A 25,045-nucleotide genomic window follows, 5' to 3' on the forward strand; every position below is an offset into this window, starting at 1 on the left:
TGGCCCCTAGTCCTGTAGTATTTGATTTGGCAGGTCAACCCCAAAGTCATTCGTCATCAGCAGAGGATGCAGCAATAATGATAGGGAATAGCTATGTCTTACTTTTGTGTTTTACAGTAGAAATATTCGCCCCGATCCCTGGTGGTGTTGTTATGAATGATCACATGGGTAGATGGGGGTCCCTTGAGTGTTTATATGTTTTGGTTGAACAAGAAAAGTGCATGTAATTACAGAGAGTGGAGATGCAGTGGTGTTTTTGTAGAAAATATAGCAATACAAGATAATAATGGAAAGTACTTTGGGGTACTCTGGATATTGTGGTTCATTACAGTGATTGTTGGAGCTGTGTAGTATGCCTCATTAATCTTGTGAGCATAGTGTCAAAATGTGCACTTAAATTCTCTTTCTATTTCCAGTGTTCTGTTTTTGGGGGGGGGTGGTTATGTGGAGTTTCTTTTTTGTTTTGACATTTACCGTAATATAAAACAGTAATGCATGTGGTAATGGTGTTATGATACTTTAGAGAGTGGAGTTCATTTCAGCTCGGGTACAGCAATAAGCGTATTTAGAATCAGTTGTATTTTGGTGCAAGCGCATAGCAGTACAGTATTGTGCGGGTAGGTGAGGTGTCTTGCCCAAGGGCACAACAACAATGTGAACCAGCTGGAGCAGGAAGCATCACTGTAGTGGTAAAAGTTTTATAGGTATTTGCTGTAGGACTATGCAGTTCTAATACCAGCAATATAAGTAGTAGTTTGTTTTAGATGAGTTTTTCTCTCAAACAGAAACACTCCACCTTGTTCCACCTTGTGATGTCATTTAATAATACAGGAAGTGCTCCACTATGTTTTTAAACTCCATACACGTTCACTAGAATTGGGTAATTTTAGGCCTAGATTTGTCCATTTCTACTAAACCAAAGGGGAAATGTAGCTGTTCATTTGAAAACTATCACTTCATGACATCACAAGGTGGAACAGAGCATTTTGGGCTTTGGCGATGTAGACATATGTATGTAGGAGTACTCAAATATGTGAGATTGAAACAAAACACAACACAACATTCTAACATGGCAGTCTCATAAGCATCAATTTGGCATGATAGTGTACCTTTCATCGCTATGGCAACGGTCGAAGTTTTTCATATGTCTCCATCTCATTTTCAGTGTTTCTCTTCTGCGTTTTACTACAGAGATAAAAGTTACATTCACAGTTTTCTTGGCTTGTACCTGGTTCAGTCTGTTTTAAACCAGGTCTAGTCCAGGTTTAGTCCCACTTTGGTCCCAGTATTAAAAGTCCCACAGTGTATTATGCTAAACTGGCACTTGTGAGCTTTAAGTCCTGTTATAATGTTGTTTCCTCATCAAAAACATACCTGGAGTCATGTTTTGTTTCATTCTCACATGTTTGAGTAATTCTAGTTTATTAGTCTGTCTTTATCTCCAAAACTCAAAATGCTCTGCTCCACCTTGTGATCTCATGAAGTGGTACTTTCAACAGCTACCCTTGACCATTTCATTTTTTCAGTAGAGAAGAAAATAGAAGAAAATAGAAGTAGAAACTAGTGTAATATGGACTTTTTAATGGTGGTGTGTGAACCCAGCCTGTAGATTCCTCCCCGCTGGTCACTTGCCAATAAAATGAGGAGGCTGAACGCAGAGTCAGCGTCACTTAGCGTAATCTCACCTCAGATGCCTGTTTATCTGCTCTGTCCCGGTGCAGTTTGTGAGTTTATTTCTCCATCAAGTTGGTGATTGATGGTGGTTTGAGGATTGCCATCTGCTGTAAAGGATGTTAATGAGAGGTGTAGGGAAAGATGCGCGTACAGGGAGCAGAGTCAGCGTTTTCAGGCTCATGTGGAGGTGTAGGGGCCATGTGTTTGTGCCTGATAAAACCTGGAGGGACGGAACAGGCTGGGGTCAGGAGGGAGAGAGAGGGGCTGCTGTAAAAGAATCTATTAGTAAGTACAATACGAGTGCTTAGCGCTACAGGAGAGAGGTGGGTTCTGTTTACATTAGATAGAATACAGAGGCTAAGCTGTGTTTGTCATTTTACTCTAATCAGTTTTAAATTAAATTAATAAAATTAAATTAAAGCAAAAATCATATAAAGATAAAAAATAAATAAATAAATATGGTCATACAATAGAAATAACATTGAAATAAAAATAAAAATAAATGTTATTGTTTTTTCAGACTAATGTTTTTTTTTCATACCTGACACTTTCGACTGCTCACTAGCAGTTTTGGCTCTGTCTTCCTACCGGTGGAGGCAGGATGACAGCGCCATCTGCAGTCCAACTTCCTCAGGACAGAATCCCAGGTGTGTCAGAATAATAAAAGCAGAGCAAACATCATTGAGACAGAGGACAACAAACATTGTTGCTGGATTAAGGAGGCAATCAAAATACAGAAACATACCCACAGGACTATAAACCGGGCGAGGGGACTTTTTTACTCTCACACACGGATACTGTCCTGAGGAAGTCGGACTGCAGAGGGCGCTGTTGAACTGCCTCCTACAGTAGAAAGACAGCGCCAAAATCTGTTGACCAGGTGACCAGAAACATTGCAGCAACATCATGTGACTCTGAGGAAGACCGCTAGTGACCAGTCGAAACTGTCAAGTATGAAAACAAACTTTTGGTCTGAAAAAAACAAACAAAAACAACAAAAACAGTTATCGGAAGACCAAATGAACCTCATTGGATGAAATAAAAAAAAATTTTTTTTTATAAAAATAAAAAAATCTATAAATAAATAACCAAACATAGACATACTTATGATTTGGTATTAAATATTTTTGACTCATTCATAATATGTAGTTTGTGGTGGGTCTGCCACTTGCTTGTCTCCATGGAAACTAATTAGTAATTAATACTAGTTACTTTAAGAATGTTCCACAATATGAAATTATGTTAGATGTTTTATGGCTAAAAAATAAAACTTGAAAAGCATGCTTTCTTACTGAGAGAGCTCACCTCTCCACAGACCTGCAACTGCCTACAGGCTTTTTCTGCTTGTCTCCATGGAGATAGAAAAATTAATGTTACATCGTGGAAAGCAAGGAGACCCCTCCATCAGAAAAGTTACATGATACACCTTTAATGCCATATTGGATAAAGCAATATCTCCAGACTTGTGTTCTGTTTCATTAACAGTAATTCTGTCTACATCTCCAAAGCTCAAAATGCTCTGTTCCTCCCTGTGATGTCATGGAGTGGTAGTTTTCAAGTTAACAGCTCCATTTTACCTATATCTCAGTAGAGATTGGCAATTCTAGGTCTGAAATCATTCTAAGGACTCTAATGAAGGTGCATGGAGTTTAACATACAGTACTGTCTCCCTAAGGCGACTACCGTAAATCTACACACTGTTGTATCTGCTTAAAAGGACCTGCTCATCACACATTCACAGTTCTTCTCACTGCTATTTCATTATTTCATTTTGGGGAAAATGGGAAGTGAAATAATCATCATGTTGAAAATTCTATCATTTCCTCCCAGGCAATTAAATGGAAAATGGCTTAATGTGAGATGAATTTTAACCAGAGTCTAAATAGGATTCCAGCAGGGCACAAACTGAATAAATTATCGAGTGAAATTATGCTAAAGCGCTCAGCCTCTAACCTTTACCACGGGGTTAAAGGAGGATCTGAGAGGGAGGGGGCGGGGGTTCGTACTGTCAAAGAGCAACAGGAAAGAATCGTCAAATCTGAACAATGATTTAGCCAGCGGTAATGAACTATTGGAAAGAAACAAGGGAAAATCCACCCACAGTTGTTTAACATGCTGCATACTGTGTGATGCTCTGTGACGAAGGAATAGAAATTTGGTGTTTTGTTAATAAGAATTGAAAAGAAAAAAGAAAACAAACATACATCTTTACTGTGAGTGAGCTTGCTTCTTCACAGATCTGATCTGTAGCTTTGCCTGTTGGCGTCACCTGTTTCTCTCCGTAGTGATCAGTGCTATATGATGGAACACTCCAGGCAAAGCTACAAAATCTCCATGGAGATAAGCAGATGACTTAACTTACTTTTCATAAACTTAGTGAGCAATATTTAGCGTTTATAATATTGGTGGTCTTCAGAGTCTCAAATGTGATAATGTCGTCCTGTCAGATTTGTTTTTTTTCTTTTTTTACATTGTACTTTCCATTAAATATTCAAAATGTAAATTCACAAATGTAGAACCTGATCACTTCTATTCATTACTCACTGTATTACAACAAAAAATCTGCATCTTAACAATATTTATTTTACCTGCTCCACATATGTGTTAATTATCATTGTCATTGTCAGAAATGTGATGTCGTCTGAAAACGTAGAAATGTGACGTTGTCTGAAAACACAGAAATGTGACGTCGTCTGAAAACGTAAAATGTGACGTCGTCTGAAAACGTAAAAATGTGACGTCATCTGAAAACGTAGAAATGTGACGTCGTCTGAAAACGCAGAAATGTGATGTCGTCTGAAAATGTAAAAACTGTGACGTCGTCTGAAAACGTAGAAATGTGACGTCTGAAAACGCAGAAATGTTACGTTGTCTGAAAACGTAAAAATGTGATGTCGTCTGAAAATGTAGAAATGTGATGTCGTCTGAAACTAGGGCTGTGATCTCTACTTTGGTCAATCTCGATGATAAGACATGCTCATTTTAATCAAGAGGTCTGCAGCCAGTCATGTGGCAGTAAGAGTGCGTGGTGCTGAAGAGGATTTATGCTCTTGTTTAGGAAAAGGCAGCCTGAGCCACAGCACGCCCCCTTATGTCTCCTTATGTATACACAAGTTTTGACTTAAATCTGCACAAAAGTCCAGTCTTTCGCTCCCTCTGCCTGTGTGTGCGTCTGCCTCTGTGTGTGTGTGTGTGTGCATCTGCCTCTGTGTGTGTGCGTCTGCCTCTGTGTGTGTGCGTCTGCCTCTGTGTGTGTGTGCGTCTGCCTCTGTGTGTGTGCGTCTGCCTCTGTGTGTGTGCGTCTGCCTCTGTGTGCTTGTGTGCATCTGCCTCTCTGTGTGTGTGTCTGCCTCTGTGTGTGTGCGTTGCCTCTGTGTGTGTGTGCGTCTGCCTCTGTGTGTGTGCGTCTGCCTCTGTGTGTGTGCGTCTGCCTCTGTGTGCTGTGCATCTGCCTCTCTGTGTGTGTGTCTGCCTCTGTGTGTGTGCGTCTGCCTCTGTGTGCTTGTGTGCATCTGCCTCTGTGTGTGTGTCTGCCTCTGTGTGTGTGTCTGCCTCTGTGTGTGTGTGTCTGCCTCTGTGTGTGTGTGCGTCTGCCTCTGTGTGTGTGCGTCTGCCTCTGTGTGTGTGCGTCTGCCTCTGTGTGCTGTGTGCATCTGCCTCTGTGTGTGTGCTCTGCCTCTGTGTGTGTGTCTGCCTCTGTGTGTGTGCTGTGTGTGTGTGTCTGCCTCTGTGTGTGTGCGTCTGCCTGTGTGTGTGTGTGTGTGTGCTCTGCCTCTGTGTGTGTGTGCGTCTGCTCTGTGTGTGTGCGTCTGCCTCTGTGTGTGTGTGCGTCTGCCTCTGTGTGTGTGCGTCTGCCTCTGTGTGTGTGCGTCTGCCTCTGTGTGTGTGCGTCTGCCTCTGTGTGTGTGCGTCTGCCTCTGTGTGTGCGATCCAGCCTGCCTGTTCCCCCTCCATCCCTTTTTGATTCAAGCAGCTGCTCACCTTTTCTCCTCTTTCACTCCTCTGGTGCTTCTCATCTTTATGGAAATGTGTGCACAATCCCTCAGTCGTCCAGGAGAAATTCAGTTTGTCAACTGGACAAAACTTTATTTTGGCCGAATACTTTTTGCAACTCATCCAAGCTGCTTCTTCAGTTCTGGTCAAAATGCTGGTGGATATTTCCTTATACTTGCTTGAAGGGAGGAGCTAACTACAATGAAACTACTCTGTAACTAACACACCTACTTGTTCACATTTCTGTTAGTTAGCTCGGCCTATTGAACTTGCACTGAGTGTGAGGTCATATTAGCATAATCATTCAGGGCCATAATGGAGCTTTCACACCTCTGGGCTTGACCTGGCTGTCCAAATTAAATTTCTCCTTTTGCCAAGTTATGGAAAGTAAACAACTGTTTTCTCATCGTGTTTAGGGACGGCAGTAGCTCAGTTAATAGAGCGTTTGTCTACTGATCAGAAGATTATTTGAATCCTGCTCTCTATAAGACACACTGGTTGAGCAGTCAGATCCACTGAGGTTGGCAGTGCGATTCTAGCTCCCACAGACGAATGAAGACACTTAACCCATCTCGCCCCTAGTGTCTGTGTACACTGGTGTATGAATGTGTGTGAATGGGTGAGTGGTTCCTTCTTGTAAAGCGCTTTGAGTGCCTTGAAGGTGGAAAAGCACTGTACAAAAATGCAACCATTTACCATTTTCTGCCACCAACAGGAATGCACATATGCATTTAGGCTTAATATGCTGTACAAACATTCCAAGCACAGTCCAAACTTTAAATTAAACTTTGTATGTATTTCTCCTGTATTATTGGTCCTATCAACACGAAATAAAAACTGTAATGACCCTGACACCCTGCTCTTTATGCTCAAAGTCCACATGTCACAGTTTTCAATAACATGGAAGAAGATTGAATTGAAAATCAAGATTGATCAATATGAGGGGAAAAAATGTGATTCTTTGTTTTTCCCATATTGCCCAGCTCAGTAATATCCCACCCATTAACATTAAGTGTATTACTGTAATATAATACCACTTCTCTGTCTGTACTTAAATTGCATAAGGCTTATTTGAGTCCTTAATATAATTAAGTAAAGTGGACCAAATGTACATTTCTGAAACTCAAACATTATGAGAGCCCAGAGCTGTACAGCAGCAGGAGACAGCTCATCTATATAAGTGTGTAATTACATTGGCATTCAGTCCATCAGAGCAGACATCTTCACTGTGGCATTTATCACCAGGCTCACACAAACACACTTCATCATGATACTATGAACCCCATCTGGGTTTGTATTGTTTATGAAGCTCATCTAACACTGCTGACAATGTTATATTGGTACGTGTCTTCAACATATCTTTGAGGTGTGGTGCTAACTGTAAGCACTGCTCTGTTTTTGGCTGTCTTAGACTTTAATCTGTGCTTTTTTAAACTTCGTCTGACCAGAACTGTTAGGAAAGACAATCCATTTTGAACAGACATCATCTCTCCTATTTACAACTCCATCCTCAGACCAAAATCGAAACAAAGAAAACAATAGTGATAACCTGTAGCATCGGCTACAGTTAGTCACTCAAATCAAACACCTAAACAGGACTATGAACGCTGGTATTGATCACAGGCTCCTGAAAAAAAAGCTTAGTGTGTGCTCATGTGTGCATACTGTCTCCATAGTAACTGATGAACATTCCGCCAGTAGACATACATGTAGAACACCCCCAGTGTCATTTCATTGGGAAGTATCAATAGACTTATCTTTATAGAGTGAACTAATAGAGTTATTAAAAGTATTGCCTTGGTCAGTTGTGATGTAATGCTTTATGTATTGAAAGTGAATGGAGTCGCCTCTTTACAGATCTGGCCTGTATCTTGGAGTGGTGGGATATCCCTGGTTGTTTCCATGGAGATAGAGTTTAATACTTGTAGAATATTCAAGGTACAGTAATAAAGTCTCCAGGGACTCCATCAGAAAAGTAACATAGTGTACCTTTAAATGAGACTGGTAATGGATGTGTGAATTAGCACTGATGATTTAAGCTGTTCAAACATGTACATATTATATTAGTATTTCAGCTCATCAAAGTTACTGAATTGGATAGTAAATCGTTTCAAAGCTGAGCCAAAAAGGTACAGATCGTAATTGAATCATTTCTCTCATCTAAGTGCGTATCTCCCTATTACAGAGCAGTAGAGCTGTGTTTAAGAGAATCGAAAAGCTCAGAGGCTGCTCCTGACAGAAGTGCGCTAAGGTCAGAGATCTAATGAATGACATACGCTCCTGAAATTAAACCTGTCACACAATGTAAATGAGCAGAGACTGTGCTTCAGACGGTTCTGCTCAAACTGCCTATGTCAAGTACTTCATCAGATTCTTAAAGTCAGCCAATGAACCTCAATAGATTTCTTACCTATAGTATAAAAGGTTCAATTTAAAGACGCATTATGTAACTTGTTGATTTATTGCTTAGAACACAGGTGTCAAACATACGGCCCGGGGGCCAGATCCGGCCCTCCAAGACCTTTAATCTGGCCCTCGGCTGATTTTCTACTAAAATATTTGAATTATATTTTCTATTAAAATCTTGTTAATTTTCTGTGGTGTTTATCACAGCAGTGTCTCCAGTGTCTCTGTACGTGGCCCCTCCCACCAGAGCAGCACAAATGAAGATTTGTCTCTTTCCAAACGCTCTTAAAGGACGATCGTTTTGACTGTTGACCATGACACCCTAATCAGAAAAATGTCCAACATGAGAAAAGTGGAGCCAAGTGCAGGATTTTGCAAGAAAAATTGACTTATTCCTACATACAAGTTCATGTTAAAACTTTGTGTTGAAATTGTATTTTTCTTAAAGTTTCAGGTTGTTCATAATATTATAATATTAAAAAAAAAAAAAGAAAGAGTTCATCAATTAAAAAAGATTTCTGTAATAGATTTGTGTTTCTCTGCACAAATATTTGAACTTAATGCTATTTTTAGGGTATATATACCTTTTCTTTTTTTGTTTTTTTCGGCCCCTCTGGATCAAAGTAGGTTGGATACGGCCCCCGGACCAAAATGAGTTTGACACCTCTGGCTTAGAATATTCCAATTTCAGTTACAGGTGTTTGTATTGCTAACAAATACAGTGAAAACATGCATGCGTCCCCACAGATCTGACCTGTAACTGCTTGTATCTGTGGAGATATTTAAGTTTTAACCAACACAGTAGAATATTTCAAGCAAATCAGTAACATTTCCATGGAAACAAGCAGGTGGCAGACCCTTCATGAGAAAAGTTACTTATTGCCCCTTTAAAACCAGACTTGGTTTGTGTGTTAGTCAGAGTAATGCTTGTGGAGGCAGGCTAGTCAGTTTTAATTCATTCATTTCTCACTGTACATGAAAGAAACTTCAAAGTAGAATTATAAAAGCATTGATGATTTAAACGGTCACACGTGCCAAGCTGTTTGTTTCTTTGAATTCTCACATGTGTTCAGAAGAAAGTGACTGTTAATAAGTATTGATTTCTTTGTACTTTGAATGATTGGATTTAACAGCATTTTATTATGTGAGCCAAGAAAGTTTATAACAATGTGTTCATTTTTATTTTATGCAGGATCAAATAAACATGGAATATAATACAATAATAAATGTCTGTTGTCTTTGCAGATTCGTCAGTGCACCGCAGACAGAAGGCCCTGGTGGCAGACATGTGCTATAACACAGACATCTCCAGTCTGTCTAACTTTGGCTCTCCAGACTGCTCCCTGGGCAAAGGTAAGCTCACCATCTATTGTGTCAGTGATGTGTAGAATCACGTGCACAGTGACGTAAACTTTAAACATCACTAAATACACAACATTTGCATTCATTTCACCAGATCTATATGTGAAATAAGTGTACAATAAGTCCTTAAAATGAAGAATGGATGGAGAAAAGAACTGACAAAATTAAATACTCTGTAGTTTTATTGTTAATCGACAGTAGCTGAGTTGGTAGTTTTTGTCCACTGATCCGAAGGTCATCCCACACATGAATGCTGTTGTTGTGTTCTTGGGCAAGACACTTCACCCACCTTGCCCCAGTGTTTGTGTCGGCGCCATAGACCTATATATGAGTGGACAAAGCTAACGCATTAGTCTCCGTGTGACAAATAGGAAGTGCGCCAGGAGGTTCTTCCGGCTCCTTCTGACCCTGGCTCCAGTTGATTTACATTAGGATCTTGTCGTCCCTCTCTCTGTAACTGCTGCAGTGAGCCTCGTCATTTTGGTCTTAAAATGTTTGTATTAACCCGCTCTACATGATCCTTTTGTTTTTTCCCTCTATTTTTTCAGTTTAACTGGCTTCATATTCATTCCTGTAACCATTAGCATCGCAAGTTTCATTTGAGCTGCGCTGAACACTGAGCGTGACGTCACACTTGCTTAGTCCACTTCATTTATACAGTCTGTGGTCTGTACTTTGAGTGCCTTGAAGATGGAGCTATATAAAAATGTGACTATTTACCAGTGAGGCCATACTGCGTAATGTTTTAGCCAAAGAATATACTTGTATTAAAACATAAACACATACCTTTACTCTGAGTGATCTTGTATCTTCAACACACCAGACTCCCATGTTCTTCTTTGCTTGTTTCCATGGAAATGTTGTTTCTTTCCGTATACTTTTTACAGTATGGCATAATTCTATCTATCCCCATGGAGAATTTTCAAAAGTATAGTTTTACCTTTCTGTTCCCAAAGAAACATGCAGGTGACATGCCCCCATCAGGAAATTACACAGTGTTTGGTTTAAAGTCAACATATGAAATACATCTTAGAGCACTTGACTTTGAAGACTCCTTACTGTGCTATATAGTATATGCAGGTTGTATATGACTTCTTTATGCCTCACAAATAGCACGCTTCACTTTGCAAATTGCTTTAATGTCAGTTTCTGTTTTTTGTCCTGCACTACAATTATTCTGTCAGAAAGCCACTTATTTTATTCAATCACCATAGGGAAATCAAACGCTTTGCACGAGGCCCCATGGCACAGCATAATGGTCTCACTCAGTCGTAATCCAAGGGCCCAGCTTGTGATAGTGTGTACATAAAGACTATTGATCACATCTATATTGATTTTCAGTTTTGTGTCCATGTCCTCTTATCCTTTCAATGACAGCTATTAACTCTATGCACTGCTTTGTTATGCTGTCCATTCATCTTCTCCATTTTTCCGAGTCCTTCCGTGACTCTACTGCAAAAACATATCATTTGAATTCACAGCAAGTTGTCATTTTTGTCTTTCTTTGTACTATTCGTTCACTGCTTGATTTAGTCTCACTTTTTCTTGTCGTCTTTCGGAGCGTACTAATGTTTTAATACTACTCTAGTCTCCGCAGTGACTATCAGCTCTGTGCAGGTCTGATAATGCAGACAGGCAGGTCGCTCATGTGCAACGGAGAGAGGAGAGAGGAGGAGAGAGGAGGATTTAACTTGGCTTTTGTGCAGGGAAGAAGAAAAGTAATACTCAAGAGGTGAAGGATTTTTTTTTTTTTTAAATCCAAAGTTGCGTTTTGTCTTGACCATGATTTCAATGTCACGGTTTAGCAGCTTTTGAAAAGTCTGACAGTTAGATTACATCTCAAACCTGGATGTATTAAAGGTACACTGCGTAGCTTTTCTGGTAGAGGGAAAGTCTCCTGCTTTTCTTCGTGGAGGTGTTAGAGCTTTGTTTTGTCTAGAATGTCCCATAGTTGGCCATTAAAGGTCCTATATTATGCAAAATGTATTCTTATGTACTTTTAGTCATATTGGAATGCTGTTATCTCATCAAAAACATACCTAGAGTTGTGTTATGCTTCATTCACACATGGAATAAAACAAAATACATCTCCAGGTATGTTTGTGATGAGTAGACAGCATTATAACATAGACCTTATGATCAACAGTATTATTACATAACATAATATAGTGCATGTATTCAAAGCTATTTTTCAGTGAAACTATTACAGCTTTATTCTTACTTTAATTATTCCATTTTACAAATTCCTGTGTTAAGTGTTCTGCAGCCTGCCCAGCACTCCTGTCTGAGTCACTGATGGAGCCTGACGCTAATCCAGGAAGTGACACGGGTGATTGACAGCTCCACTGCCTCCACTGACACAGATCTGGTTGGAGCTCTTTGGGTCTGAACAAAACTAAAACACTGGGCTCTGACAGACAGGACTAATACTAACCTGTCATCAACTTCTCTGCACAGAAATGTACAATATGCAGATTCACTTAGGGGTGTTATGAAGGAGACATGTGTCACTTAAGATTGAAACCGGGTCTGAATCATTCAACTTTGACTTATATTGTTAAATTGTTAAAGCTCCAACTATGAAAGTAATTATTTTGTACCATTTAATCAATATTGAAATAATCATTAACTAACAATAAATACTTTTTTTGGACTACACACTACTGTACTACAAAAAAATAAACAAAAACAAAAAAAACGCTAGGCAAACAGTACATTTTGTATACTTGATTAGAAAGTACATTGTCTCTAAATATACTGTATCTCTCTATCAAGATGTCCTAAATTCGCAACACTTAATCAGGGTCAGATTTAGTTTATATTCATAGCCTTTTGCAATCTAATGACTTATTGATTAACAGTAAATATTAATCAGTTACCCAAATAATCTACTAGTAGTTGCACCATTGTGATCTTGTTTATATAAAGTCATTTACTTTGTTCAAACAATTTATTAACTCACATTCAGCCTAGTTGGATTAAAAAAGAATTTACAGCGACACCTCTGAAGAAATATTTCGCTGCTGCTTAACCCAATGAAAGCATTTATTGTAAGTCTGGCTGATCTGTAAAAATTTAACAATCTCAAAGCTTTGGTAGACTACCCAAAAGAATTTACAGTCAGATTTAAAGGCTTAAGGGAATCCATGGAACGAATGTTGAAAAGAGAAGCAAAGAATTAGAATAAACAACGCACATTTTGTGGCAGTTGTCTTTCCATTCTATTTGAGCTGAATTTGTGTGTACATTGGTTCTTGTATAGTGTGTTCCTACCCAGTTTATCCTGTAGACTTGATTTGATCCTGTTAAAGGGCCCTTTTTACGCTATTTTCAAATTTATGTTATAATGTTTCCTCATCAACAACGTACCTGGAGTTAACACACAAAGCTATCATGATATTTGTTGCTAGTGTGTGTACAAGACTTAATTTACTTTACACATTCACACAAACTTTGAGGTTGTTTAATCTCCCTTACTGCTTAAACTTTTGACCCATTGCACGTTGCTGAATGTTTAAGATCCACTATGTAACTTTTTGGGTGGGGGCGTCTTTCACAAGCTTGTTTCTATGGATATGTTTCAGAGTATGACAAAAAAAGAAACAGGCCCTGATTGTGAGCGGGGTCGCCTCTCCACAGATCTGGCCTGTAACTTGGTCTGGTTTGGTCTTTCTGAAGATAGAAAGGTGTAATACCATATGGTGAAACTTTTGAGAGAGGGCAATAACATCTCCACAAAGAAAAGCATTTGGCGGAACCTCCACCAGAAAAGTTACACAATGCACTAGGGATGTAACAATAATCGAAATATCGTGATATCGTATCGTCAAAGTTCTCACAATAATATCTTGGACCAAGAAAAAAACGAGGGAACTACATAGACCATGATCCTTTGCTCCATTTCAGTGTAGACTACAAGAAGAAATAACAGTTCTAAGCACTTTTAAATCATAGTTCTTTAGGTTAAGTCTTGTCATGGCATTTTAAAAGGAAAAAGAAGCATATTAACAGTTTTAGCTGTTTAGCCTCCCCAAAATATCACAATAAATCTCATACCATAAGATGTAAATCGTAAAAACATCGTACGGAGAGATTTGGATATTGTTACATCTCTAATTGTGAGACTCCCCACCATATCATGAGCTTTCCTACGATATCACAATAAATATCGTACCGTGAGGTTCATACCGTGACGATATCGTATCGTGAGACTTGGATATCGTTACATCCCTACAATGCACCTTTAATACCTGACCTGGTGCTCAAATTACTGCCACAAAAATATGTCAAAATACATTGTTCAAAATAAGATGCATCGCAACTTTTCTGAGCACATTTTGAAGTTTCTGTCATAACTTCCTCTGCTCTGTGCACCAGACAGATACTGATCGGGAGCACCTTTTGCATATCCAGTCCCAGCATGCATCAGCGCATACCACAAAGTCCTCACATCACACAATAACATCTGTGGGGAATCCATTTTGAACTCTGCATTCCTATTCACGCTTCCCTCCATGCTTTGAGATCCAGGAAGCTGAGTAAAGCAAATCAAGATAGCGCGCTTGGCTTGTGAACAGTGAGGCGCATTGTTTTTTCTCTGTTCTCAGTTTGGACATGCCGCACTCGTTTGTATACTTTGACCAGTAGAGGGAGTCAGAGTGCTTTACCTGGGCACTCACTACCTGTCCTAGCTTTCACCCCTCCCCCTTCATTTGTAAAGGAGCAAACAGGAGTGGGCGTGGCCTGAAAGAGCAGTGTTGCCTAACAGGTAAATGTACAATGCCGCACACAGGACACACAGAAATCCCAATAGGACTTGCTTGGGAGGGAGGGGGGTGACTACTTCCTGGTAACCTGCTTTTGGGTGGAGCAAAAGGGCAGACAGGGATCAGGTGGTTGTGGGCTGTTGTGGTGTAGATGTGAGGGGACCTGCTCGGATGATAGTTACGGCGGTGGTAGTTGTTTGACCTGATATGTGAGCACACACCGGGGCTGACAGTGGCGTCCATCGGAGCCAGCGCGGGGTCGGACATGCGGTCGGAGAGAGAGGAGGGGAAGGCCGGTGAGTGTTTACGTAACAGAGCAGAGCAGGAGAGAGCTACTTTGAATGGCTTTTGTGTAGGCCCTGAAAGTGCCTATTGACAGACAGGCTGAAGTTTTCTTTTCTTCTTCCCACTCCATTTCAAGCTGGTACAGTTAATACTTGGGGAACATGGACGCATGGTGGATATCTAAAGACACAATATGTAACTTTTTAGTCAGAAATACACAAAATTAAAAGCATGTTTTTAATGGACAAACTTGTGTCCTTACAGTGAGAGAGCTTGTATCTCCACAAACCTGACCTTCACTTTGGAGGAAGGTCTTCTGCTTGTTTCCATGAAAATGTGGCTGTAATATTACACAGTATATTATAGTGTAATATTTTTGTTATTATTTTGATTTTGATTATCATGATTATTTGTATATTTTTGTTATTCTTCATTGTTGGTGTGAATGTGGTGCATGTACATCTTGTTTTCTGTAGTTAAAAAAAAAAAAAGTGTTTATAGACTGTCACCGACCCCAGGAAGAATAGTTGCTGTTTTTCAGTAGCTGATGGGGATCTAAATAAAAACAAACAAACAAAACAAATGACACACATACATTAACATATGCAAGATTTTTTGATTTTTTTTTTGCCAGGATTCTCTTTTTCAAGGGAGTCCTGGCCAAGAGGCATCAACCAGCACAACCCACAGACAACATTTCATATAAAGCAAACAGTATAAAAGTTAAAAACAGTGACAGGTCAGTAATTGCGTTTCATTATACTGTGTTCAAAGAAGATTTCACAAATGTGTCAGAAAAGCCTTGAGACAAGATTGGGAAATGAACAAAAATGTAAACTGTAGATGTAGTTTTATTACATAAGACGCAGTAGTTTAGAAATGCACGTTTCTGGCCAGGTTTTGGCAAATTAGCTGTGGTCTGGAATACAATGGCGTCCACATAGCTCACGGTTTCACCCACATCAATAAACAAAAGGCAATCTGCAGTCACATAACAGCATAAACTAAACCAAATATACTAGCATAACAAAATCTACATGAAAACAAAGGTAATTTTACTGTGAGGAATTTTCCTTTTAGACACTCAAGGCACGTTGCTGTAAAACTGGAAATGTTACCTTTATTCTCTGTAAGTTATAAGCTAATTATTGGGTAATATAGTTCTTTTCAGGTGTGTTTACTTTATTAGATTTTTTTCAGTATGTTATGGTTTTCATTGGTTTGTTTTGTTCCTTTTCTTTTTGATTTTCTATTCTCTTTTCTGTACCCCCTGTTCTGTCAGATGTACCTAAAAAAAGAAAAATTGACTACAAAAAAGATGATAACGTCTATATGGCAGTACAGTGCAAAGAATATAAGATGATTGGTCAAACTTCTTGATGTCATTGATGTAAGTCAGAAAGTTAAGTAAATAGTGTGAAAACTGGTCCATTTAAAAGATGGAGCAGAAACCCTGTTGTTGTTAAGCTGGAGGAATTTGGAGCATGGTGAAACATCACTATTTGGTTGCATCATAGTTACAGGGTTTAGAGGCATTTGTGATGAGAACTCACTGAACCAATGAACCTCAAGTTTAAGCCCCCAACTCAACTATGGCAGACCGTACACTGGCACAAAATAGATTTCATATTCAGCCCTTTATTCGACACCGATCACTCTTGTCTGGGTTTGGTCCTGGTTTGAACCCGTAGTTTAGTCCTGGTGTAGACTTGACTTGGTTCTGATATAGTCCCGGTTTAGTCCTGGTCTATTTCCAGTTTAAATTACACGTCAGATCTGTGATGAGGTGACCCGCTCACACTAAGAATGTATTTTTAAATTGATAGAAACACCCATAACTGAAAGATGAAAGATGTAGGTTTTAATGCCATATTGTTGAACATTCCAGGTAAAGCCATAACATCAGATAGCAGCTCCCTGTTGCATAGAGCATATTTAAAGGCCCTATATTCTGGTTTAGTTTCATTTACACATGTTTGAGTAATCTTTATTATTAGTCTGTCTACACCTCCAAACCACAAAATGCTCGGTTCCACCATGTGATGTCATGAAGCAATAAGGATGTAACAATAACCAAAATATTGTGATATTGTATCATCAGGGGTCTCACACTAAGATCATGGGCTGTCACAATATATCGAAATACAAGTTCCTTTGCTGAAATGCATGGTTTTACAGTAGCAACAGTTTATAAACATTGGAAACTACATATCCCATGATTCATTTCAGTGCAAACAACATGAAGATATATGTTTTTTACATGAATTCTTGGGATTATGACGGAAATAATTCACACCAAAATCTTGTCAAGGCATTTTAAAAGCAGAAATGTGTCCTGTCTATAGTTATATTAGCCTCTCCAAAATATCGCAGTAAATATTGTACCGTGAGATGCATATCGTGATAATATCGTACCGAGAGATTTGGATATCGTTACATCCCTGATCTGAAATTATCCAAATGATTCTAGTGAAAGTGTGGAGCTCTTCTTGTATTACCACATGACATCGCAAGGTAAGATCTCAGCCTAATATGAGCCCTTTAACTCAACAAAAATAACAACATCAGTCTATAATTTCTGTAATAGTTTTGAGCAGATTTGGCGAGCTCTGCTGAAGTCTGTCATGCTCGCCTGTATTTCATCAAAGACCACAGCGTTCCAGCACACAGCTCAGTGCAGATTAAGAGATTATCATATCCATAGCATCGCGCAATATCTGGGTCATAATCCAGCGCTCAACACCAGTAAACTCCAGGGATAAGACTGTCAGTACAGGGAAGCGATGGCTAAATGGGTGTAACTGTACAAGCAGAGAGGGATTTTCAAATGGAGGTACAAGAGTGATAATTATGGTACAGACTTTTTTGTTTTTTTTTTGTTTAAAGGGCCCATACTACGGTAGCTGTTAACCTGAAAACTACCACTACATGACATCACAAGGTGGACATCACAAGAGCTTTTTGAGCTTTGTAGATGTAGACAGTAATAATGCAGGATTACTCAAACATGTGTAAATGAAACCAAACACAACTCCAGGTATGTTTTTGATGATGAAACAACATTATAACATGACTTAAAGCCCTCAAGGGTCAATGTTGTGTAATAAGAACTTTAAAATCTGAATATTGTGATCAAGATAATGCTGTACCATACTTCTTAGACACACAGTTTGTTTTGTAGTTGAAGATATATTTTAAATTGCACCACTGGCAGGGACAGATGGAGATTATGTCAGCAGCATTTGTATTCATGCAGAGTTGTTTTGTTTTTGAATATTAGTGTTAGTAGACTTTGTGAGGCTGTAGAAAAGATACTGAGCCCTGGGCTAATCAAGGTCAATGATGATTATGCAACACGGTGAGTTATAATAACATCTCTTAATTACTGCAAGTGGTCGTGTTGCTGTAATTCAGAACCTTTAGCTGTTATACAATTACTAAGCAACTGTACTCTCTTCTGTTTCCATAATTTAATTAGCTTTGCACAATGTGACCTCAAAATACTATTATAATGAAACATCAGATTTGACTGAATTATTGAACTGGCAATTATATTTTTAAATTAATTTATATTAGTGGGCCTAAATCTGAACTAACATTTCTCAATTAGAGTTTTTATATTGATTTATTTAAATGCTATACTATTTATAACCATTTTGTACTATCTCAGTGCAGCTATACAATGAACAGTTTTGACCATAATTAAAAATGTAATATTGGATTCAGAAATTATTTTATCAAATCATGTATTATGTCTGGTGTGATGTTAGTATGTTGTTGTTTTTTTTTCCTTTCAAAAATGTCCCACTCAAAATGTAATGTTCAGTAAAGAGCTCTGTGTTATTTTTATGACCAGTGGGGTACAGTTGGTACTTTAAAAATACTTTAAATAGGCTACAGTTTTTTTTTATTTTGCTAGTTTAGTACAGCGTCAGATCTTAAGAACAGGTGGATTTGGTCAAAAACACAGAGGACACAAGGATCCCTGTTACGCAAGGCAAATATTTGGTTTGAGTTTGTCTTCGGACTATCTTCAAAAACAAGATGGCTAATTATTAATCAGTGCAATGCATTCTGGGAAATTGTGTCTTTATTATTATAGCACTGACTCATTCTGATTATGATTCTGTTGTTTTCATCCAGGTCCATTATCTTAATTATTGTATCACTGTAAAGCAAGTATCACTGATACTGTACTAAGCTCCGTCCACATTCTCAAGATAGAGCTACAGCAATAATTGAAATATTTGTGACTGCTGAATTAATCATTGACTATTTTTATAATCGTTACTGGACCATAAATATATAAACTAAATATAAACGGGTAAAAAGATCCCGTTATATCAATAAAGTGCTTTTAATCTAATCTAATCTAATATAGACTACACTGTTACTGAATAAAAATCAGATTGAAAAAAACAAAACAAAGAAAAAAATAAAAATAATTAAAGGGCCATCATCTGCTTGTTTCTACAAATATGCTATTGCTCTGCTTGGAATGTTCCACAGTATGACATTAAACAGCTCTACCGTACATTTATTCAATTACAGGTGGTTTTATAGCTCAAAAATATATATTAAAAAACAAAAACATGCATTTTGACTGTGAGCGGGGTTGCCACTCCACAGATTTGACCTGTAACTTGAAAATGAAAATAGAAAGGTTTAATGCTATACAGTGAAACATTCCAGACAAAGCTGTAACATCTTCACGGAGAAAAGCGACCCTCCACCATAAAAGTTACGCAGTGCACCTTTAATATCTGTTAAAGGGGGAACAAAAATACGATAAAATTGACAAAAATTATTATCAGAGATCTTTTGCAAATTAACGCCTCAATTAATTAGTCAAGACTCTATAAAGAAGCTTCAGTTTGGCTACATATCTTAAACCGATTACATTTGGACTTTTTTATCTTCAAGACACAATTGAGGAATAAACGTTGAGGAGTTGACTACTAAAATACTATCTATCCAGAGCCGTATTTCAATGCAGCCAAGTGTTGAAAATGAATATTCTTTTGTTGCTATAGACTTCCCCTGCTCCATCACCACAGAACATCTCTGGCACACGGCCTAATCCACACATTATAAATGAACAGATCAATTACAGCTATCAGCACCAGACGAGCGCTGGAGTCTCTGCTATAAACTGTGGGCCAATACAATACAAACCCAATGGAGATTCTTAGTGCTGTTATACATCGCCTTCTTTTATGTTTGACAGAGTGAATAGATGCCTGAATATATTGTTATTGATACTTTGTGTTGATATCACGCTGGGGTTGTTCTAAATGTTATTCAACTGTTACCATGGAGACACAATGTACACATTAGCAAACACAGGCAAAAAGTTTCCAGACAGTATCAATAGTTATAAAGGCATCCTCAGTCTGTTCTATGAGTTAACACTTACAGTATTTCAGTTTTAGATGAAATTGCTTTGTTTTAAAACTTTGATCTTGAAGGCATGATGTTTGGAGACATTTCACAATAAATAGTTTTGTTGATTTGACAGTTGTCCCCTGAGATGAAAAGATGAAACAATATGTTAGAATACATTTATTTCTACTAAGTGATTTGGTCTCTCATTCTCTTTCTCCACTGAGAACAATATCATACAAACTCAGAGATTGAGGGAATCCTATACTTAATAAACAAGTTCAGTTGCGATGTATAACAACAGTTGTGTTTCTGAGTAATGTTACTTTAATTTAACTACTACAATATTTAAGATTTCTACTGGTCACAACCTACTATACTGTAACCTGTATGACTTATAGGGCACATATCACACTATTTTCTTCACACGTTTAACACAGAAACCCATCATATTTAGACTGAAAACACTCTGTGATGTCATGTGGTAATACAGTTATTTCACTGTGTTTTTAAACTCCATACACTTTCACTAGAATCATTGCAATGATTTAAGATCTGGAATCTGTCTCTACTGAACAAAAGGTAAAAGGAGCTGTTAACTTGAAAATTACTTCTTCATGACATCACAAGGTGGAACAGAGTGTTTTCAGCCTAAATATGCCGGGTTTTTGTGTTAAACATGTGCTAAGAAAATAGTGTGATATGTGCCTCTGAGCATTAGAGATGTACAGTGTCGGGGAGTAACAGATTACATGTACCAGAGTTACGTAATCAGAGTACAAATTATGAGTAACTGTATTCAGTTACAGTTACTGTTTCAGTGAGTGGTAATTGGATTACAGTTACTTTATTGAAATAAGTGGATTACATGGCGGTATTTTCCTGCTTTTACATTTTGGGCTATATCCCAATATTTTTTTATTCCACTCATTGCAAAAAACAAACAGGTCTAAACTAGAACTAAACCAGGTCTAAACCAGGTCTAAAACCAGGTCTAAACCAGGACTAAACCAGGACTAAACCAGGTCTAAACCATTTCTAAACAAGGATTTAACAGGACAAAACCATACTGCGTGGACGTGTCTCCTCTTCTTCTATCAATAATATTTTTAATACAGTTAAGGAAAGTCTGGGCTTTTTATTTTCTTTTATCAGACAAAACTTCTTATGTTACGATATCCTCGTCTTTGCTTCTCTACAGCAAATCAAGTAATCCAAAGTATTCAGATTACGTTACTCACTTTAAGTAATTTAATGGATTCCGTTACAAACTACATTTTGGGGAAAGTAATCTGTCATCTGTAGGGGAATACATTTTAAAAGTCACCTTCCCAACACTGGAGATGTAGACAGACTAATAATATAGGATTATCCAAACATGTGAATGAATCAAAGCTCCAAGTATGTTTTTGATGAGGTAACAACATTTTAAAATGATTTAAAGCTCACAAGAATCTATTTTGCCCTAAACATAGTCTGCTGCTTCACAACTAATGTGAAGTAACATCTGTATATATTAATATTAGTTTAGCCATAAGTTATGCTGTAATAGAAATCACCAACATCCCACGTGTTTGAGAGAAGAACTCTAAATAGTCTAAATAGTGTGTGTTAAACATTCGTGAATGAAACAAAACACAACTCCAGGTATGTTTGTGAGTCAACAACATTATAACATAGATCAGAAAATAAGTAACATGGGTGCTTTTAAAATGCATTTTATTGCTCCTACCTCACAGAAGATTTGATCCAGGGACATTTTTACTATAGGGATTGCTAACCATACTTGCTCGCATCTTTTAGAGCTGACCCTGGTGAACTGTATTTCTTATTTACCCGATGAGAACAGCTGTCAAGAGTTGTCAAAGTGTTGTCTATTTTTCAAGTTAGAAATCACTCACGCTACCTAAGGATTACAGTTCACACATCATACACTTTTCATAGATTGTACAGAGGAAAAACATGGCTGACCCTGATGTGGAGGATCTCTTGAGCTGCTCTGGTGATATCAATATAAAGTAATGGGGACAGTCTGCTCCTCCTGTGTTTCAAGTGCATATTAACAGGGCTAAGTATAGGTCTATATAAGACGCTAATCACCTCCTACCTCCTCTCTATCTCCAACCGGATGTTCCTCTCTCATCTGCCCACATCCTCTCATCATTCTAAGCTTCATAATACATATTTTTTGTCATTTGAGTGGCCTATTGTTTGGTAATGAAAACAGTACTTGCAAATGATATCAAATTGTGATAGAGCTGAATATTTTTTTGGAAAACATTTTTAATTTTTCCAGTCTTATTAATACTAAAACTACTATCAAAACTTACTCATTTGGATAACAAAATCACATCATTTTAACAAAATTGTTGTTAATATTTGTGTAGTTTTAGAATGGATTTGGTGTGTCTTCTTTTTAAAGGTCCTATATTACATAAAATTGACTCTTGTGAGCTTCTTACTGCACCTCAAAAACAAACCTGGAATTGTGCTTTGTTCCATTCACACGTCAGAGTAATTCTTTATTATTAGTCTGTCTACATCTACATAAGTCAGAATGCTCCATTCCACCTTGTGATGTCATGAAGCTGTAGTTTTCAAGTTAATAGCTCCTTTTACCTTTTGCTCAGTAAGAGATTGGCAATTCCAGGGCTGAAATCATCCAAGTGAACGTGTATGGAGTTTAAAAACACAATGGATCATTTCATGTATTACCCCAAGAGAACAGAGCGTTTTCTGTTTGAGAGAAGAGCTCAATCTGAATATGCAGGATTTGTGTGTTAAACATGTGTGAATAAAAGAAAACACAACTCCAGGAATGATGTGATAAGGAAACCACGTTATAACTTCGATCAGAAAATTGCAAAATCTTTAAATCTTAGCATTACCATATGATAGAAGACTGAATTATGAACAAATAAAGTAATACAAGAATCATGCACATTTCAGAACAGGTTTGTAAAGGTCTAAACTACAGACTTATCAACTTTTATACAAGAAAATCACAAACTAGCACCCTTTGCGATGCCTGAGACGAACAGTGTTAAATCTTGCATTATGATATTACAGAGTTTATTGTCTTGGTCTGAACTCTGGCTTTAGGAATAAACTTAAGCAGGAACATATTTTAAAGTAAGTGTAGGTTGTAAACTTTATCCTCTGTGTGAGAGAAAGGCACCCCAGCTACCACTCCTATTGCGCGCCCTTTACTGTTATAACACACTGGTCAATACTATATTTGGAGGCCTATTTCAGTTCACCGCACTCTTTGTTTTGTAAGCCTTTGTGTAAATGTTAAACCTTCACATTTGTATCTAGAGCCCTTCGTGAACTATAGTCTTTCATCAACTATCACGACTATCAAGTATCCGCCAATATTTTCCTGTTGTCTGTATGCCTCAAATTGCTGGGTTTCACCTGACATCACAACATTCTAAAGGCCAATAATATTTAATACAAGAGGGGAGCAGCTAAAATTCATATTGTTCAAGTGCAGATTTTTGTTGTAATATAGCATCGTCTTGGGTCTGTTCAATAATAGAAATGATTGGGTTCCATATTTGAGAATTTGCCTTTCCAATATTTCATGCTAAATACATCAATAATAATAATAATCAATAGGAAAAACTGACTCTTGACCCCCATCTGGAAATACAACATCATTCATTCATTTGATTATTTATTTGGGTCACAGGTATATTTTGACATTAATTCACAGACAGTCATATTTAACATACACAGACCGAAAAGGTGTAGGCTGAAGCTTAAGTTTATTATGCCTACCCTTTATTCCTTTATCAGAGCGTCATCTTGACACCAGTTCATCTTCATAAATACAGCAAGAGGAAACAAACAAATCAGAAACAGAACAAGGTACTACAGCACAAACTAAGTATCATAATTCATGTATCTGTCCAGAGTTAAACATTTAAACTTCTTTATAAAGTGAAAGAGAGTGGTGCACAATTTTAGGTTTTCTGTACATTTGTTCCAGAGCTCCGCCCCTTTAACAGATATACAAAATTTCATAATGTTTGTTCTGATTTTCTTTTTGATAAACATGGTCGTGCCTCTGAGCTCATATTGGCTCTTTCGGATTTTGAACATGTTCTGTAAAGATTTTGACAGGAGATTGTTGTTTACTTTGAACATGATTTTCAGAGTATAAAGGTCGACTAACTCATAAAATTTCAGAGTTTGAAGGTTTATAAATAATATAAGTTGATAATGCGATTGCTCTTATTGCCTTTTTTGCAGGGTAAAGACTGGATTTGTATTAGTCTTATATATATGTATTGCCCCAAATCTCAATACCGTAGGTTATGTAGGGCATTACCATGGAGTTGTATATAATAAAAAGACTGACATCATCACATTCAAGAATCTGAAAACCACCAATAATAGTTGATCCTATGGAGTATGTTTGGTCAAAAATGCATAAAATATTTGAGATTAGATTTGGTTGTGTTGGTTAAAATAAATGAATCCCAGAATGTTGAGGGAATTCTCTTGTTGTTAATTGGTAGTGTATGATTGTTTATTTAGTGTATTTGTAATTTGTAGTATAATCTGAAAACGCTGTTGGTTGCATTCCATTTGTAATTTAAAAATTCACATAACTTAACTTATTATTAATATTATATTTTACCTATAGTATAATCAGATTCTCGGTCTGGGCAAATGACTTGATCAATTGATGGACTACATTCTATAAGCTTACATATCTTCCAAGGTTGTTCATGTTTTTCACAGTGTCACATATACTGACATACATAAGTATACGCTAATTGTACAGTATACACTTGTGCGTATGTGTTTAAGTGTGTGTGACAATATATAATGTTGAACACTCAAAATAAATTGAAATTAAATTGGTGTAGATAAATGTACAAAACTTTTACTGTAAAGTGTTAAAAATGCTGTATCGATATATCGTCAAGAGTATTTTTTTGTATATTTTACAAAATTATTTTGTTGCAAAGCTAGAGTTTTGTTGCTTCTTGAGAGGAAGGAAACTGTTTTATGCAACACATTTGACATTTTCACTGTTTTGATGATTATAATTGGTGTGTTTCACATGAACTTTGCACAAGAAGTGGTTTAACAAAGACTTTTAGTATCACAGCCATGATTTAGCCATTATTTTTTATTGAACCGTATCGAATCGATTTGAAATA

General features: G+C 37.5%; 1 protein-coding gene across 12 annotated transcripts in view; it reads left to right on the forward strand.

Annotated features, from left to right (window-relative positions):
* LOC110168616 (kazrin-like) overlaps nt 1–25,045 on the forward strand; it is a 218,572-nt gene that overhangs the window by 168,811 nt on the left and 24,716 nt on the right. For 11 of the 12 annotated variants that reach the window (XM_055160714.1, XM_055160709.1, XM_055160713.1 and 8 more), the window contains one exon: nt 9,319–9,426. In XM_055160714.1, coding sequence (XP_055016689.1) covers nt 9,319–9,426 — 108 coding nt within the window. Of the gene's footprint in view, nt 1–9,318; nt 9,427–14,264; nt 14,498–25,045 lie in introns of those variants that run through there. The other variant, XM_055160721.1, reaches the window with a different exon arrangement.

This window comes from Boleophthalmus pectinirostris, unplaced genomic scaffold (genome assembly GCF_026225935.1).
Source record: "Boleophthalmus pectinirostris isolate CB_2022bp ecotype Guang Dong unplaced genomic scaffold, ASM2622593v1 HiC_scaffold_3, whole genome shotgun sequence".
Classification (NCBI taxonomy): domain Eukaryota; kingdom Metazoa; phylum Chordata; class Actinopteri; order Gobiiformes; family Gobiidae; genus Boleophthalmus; species Boleophthalmus pectinirostris.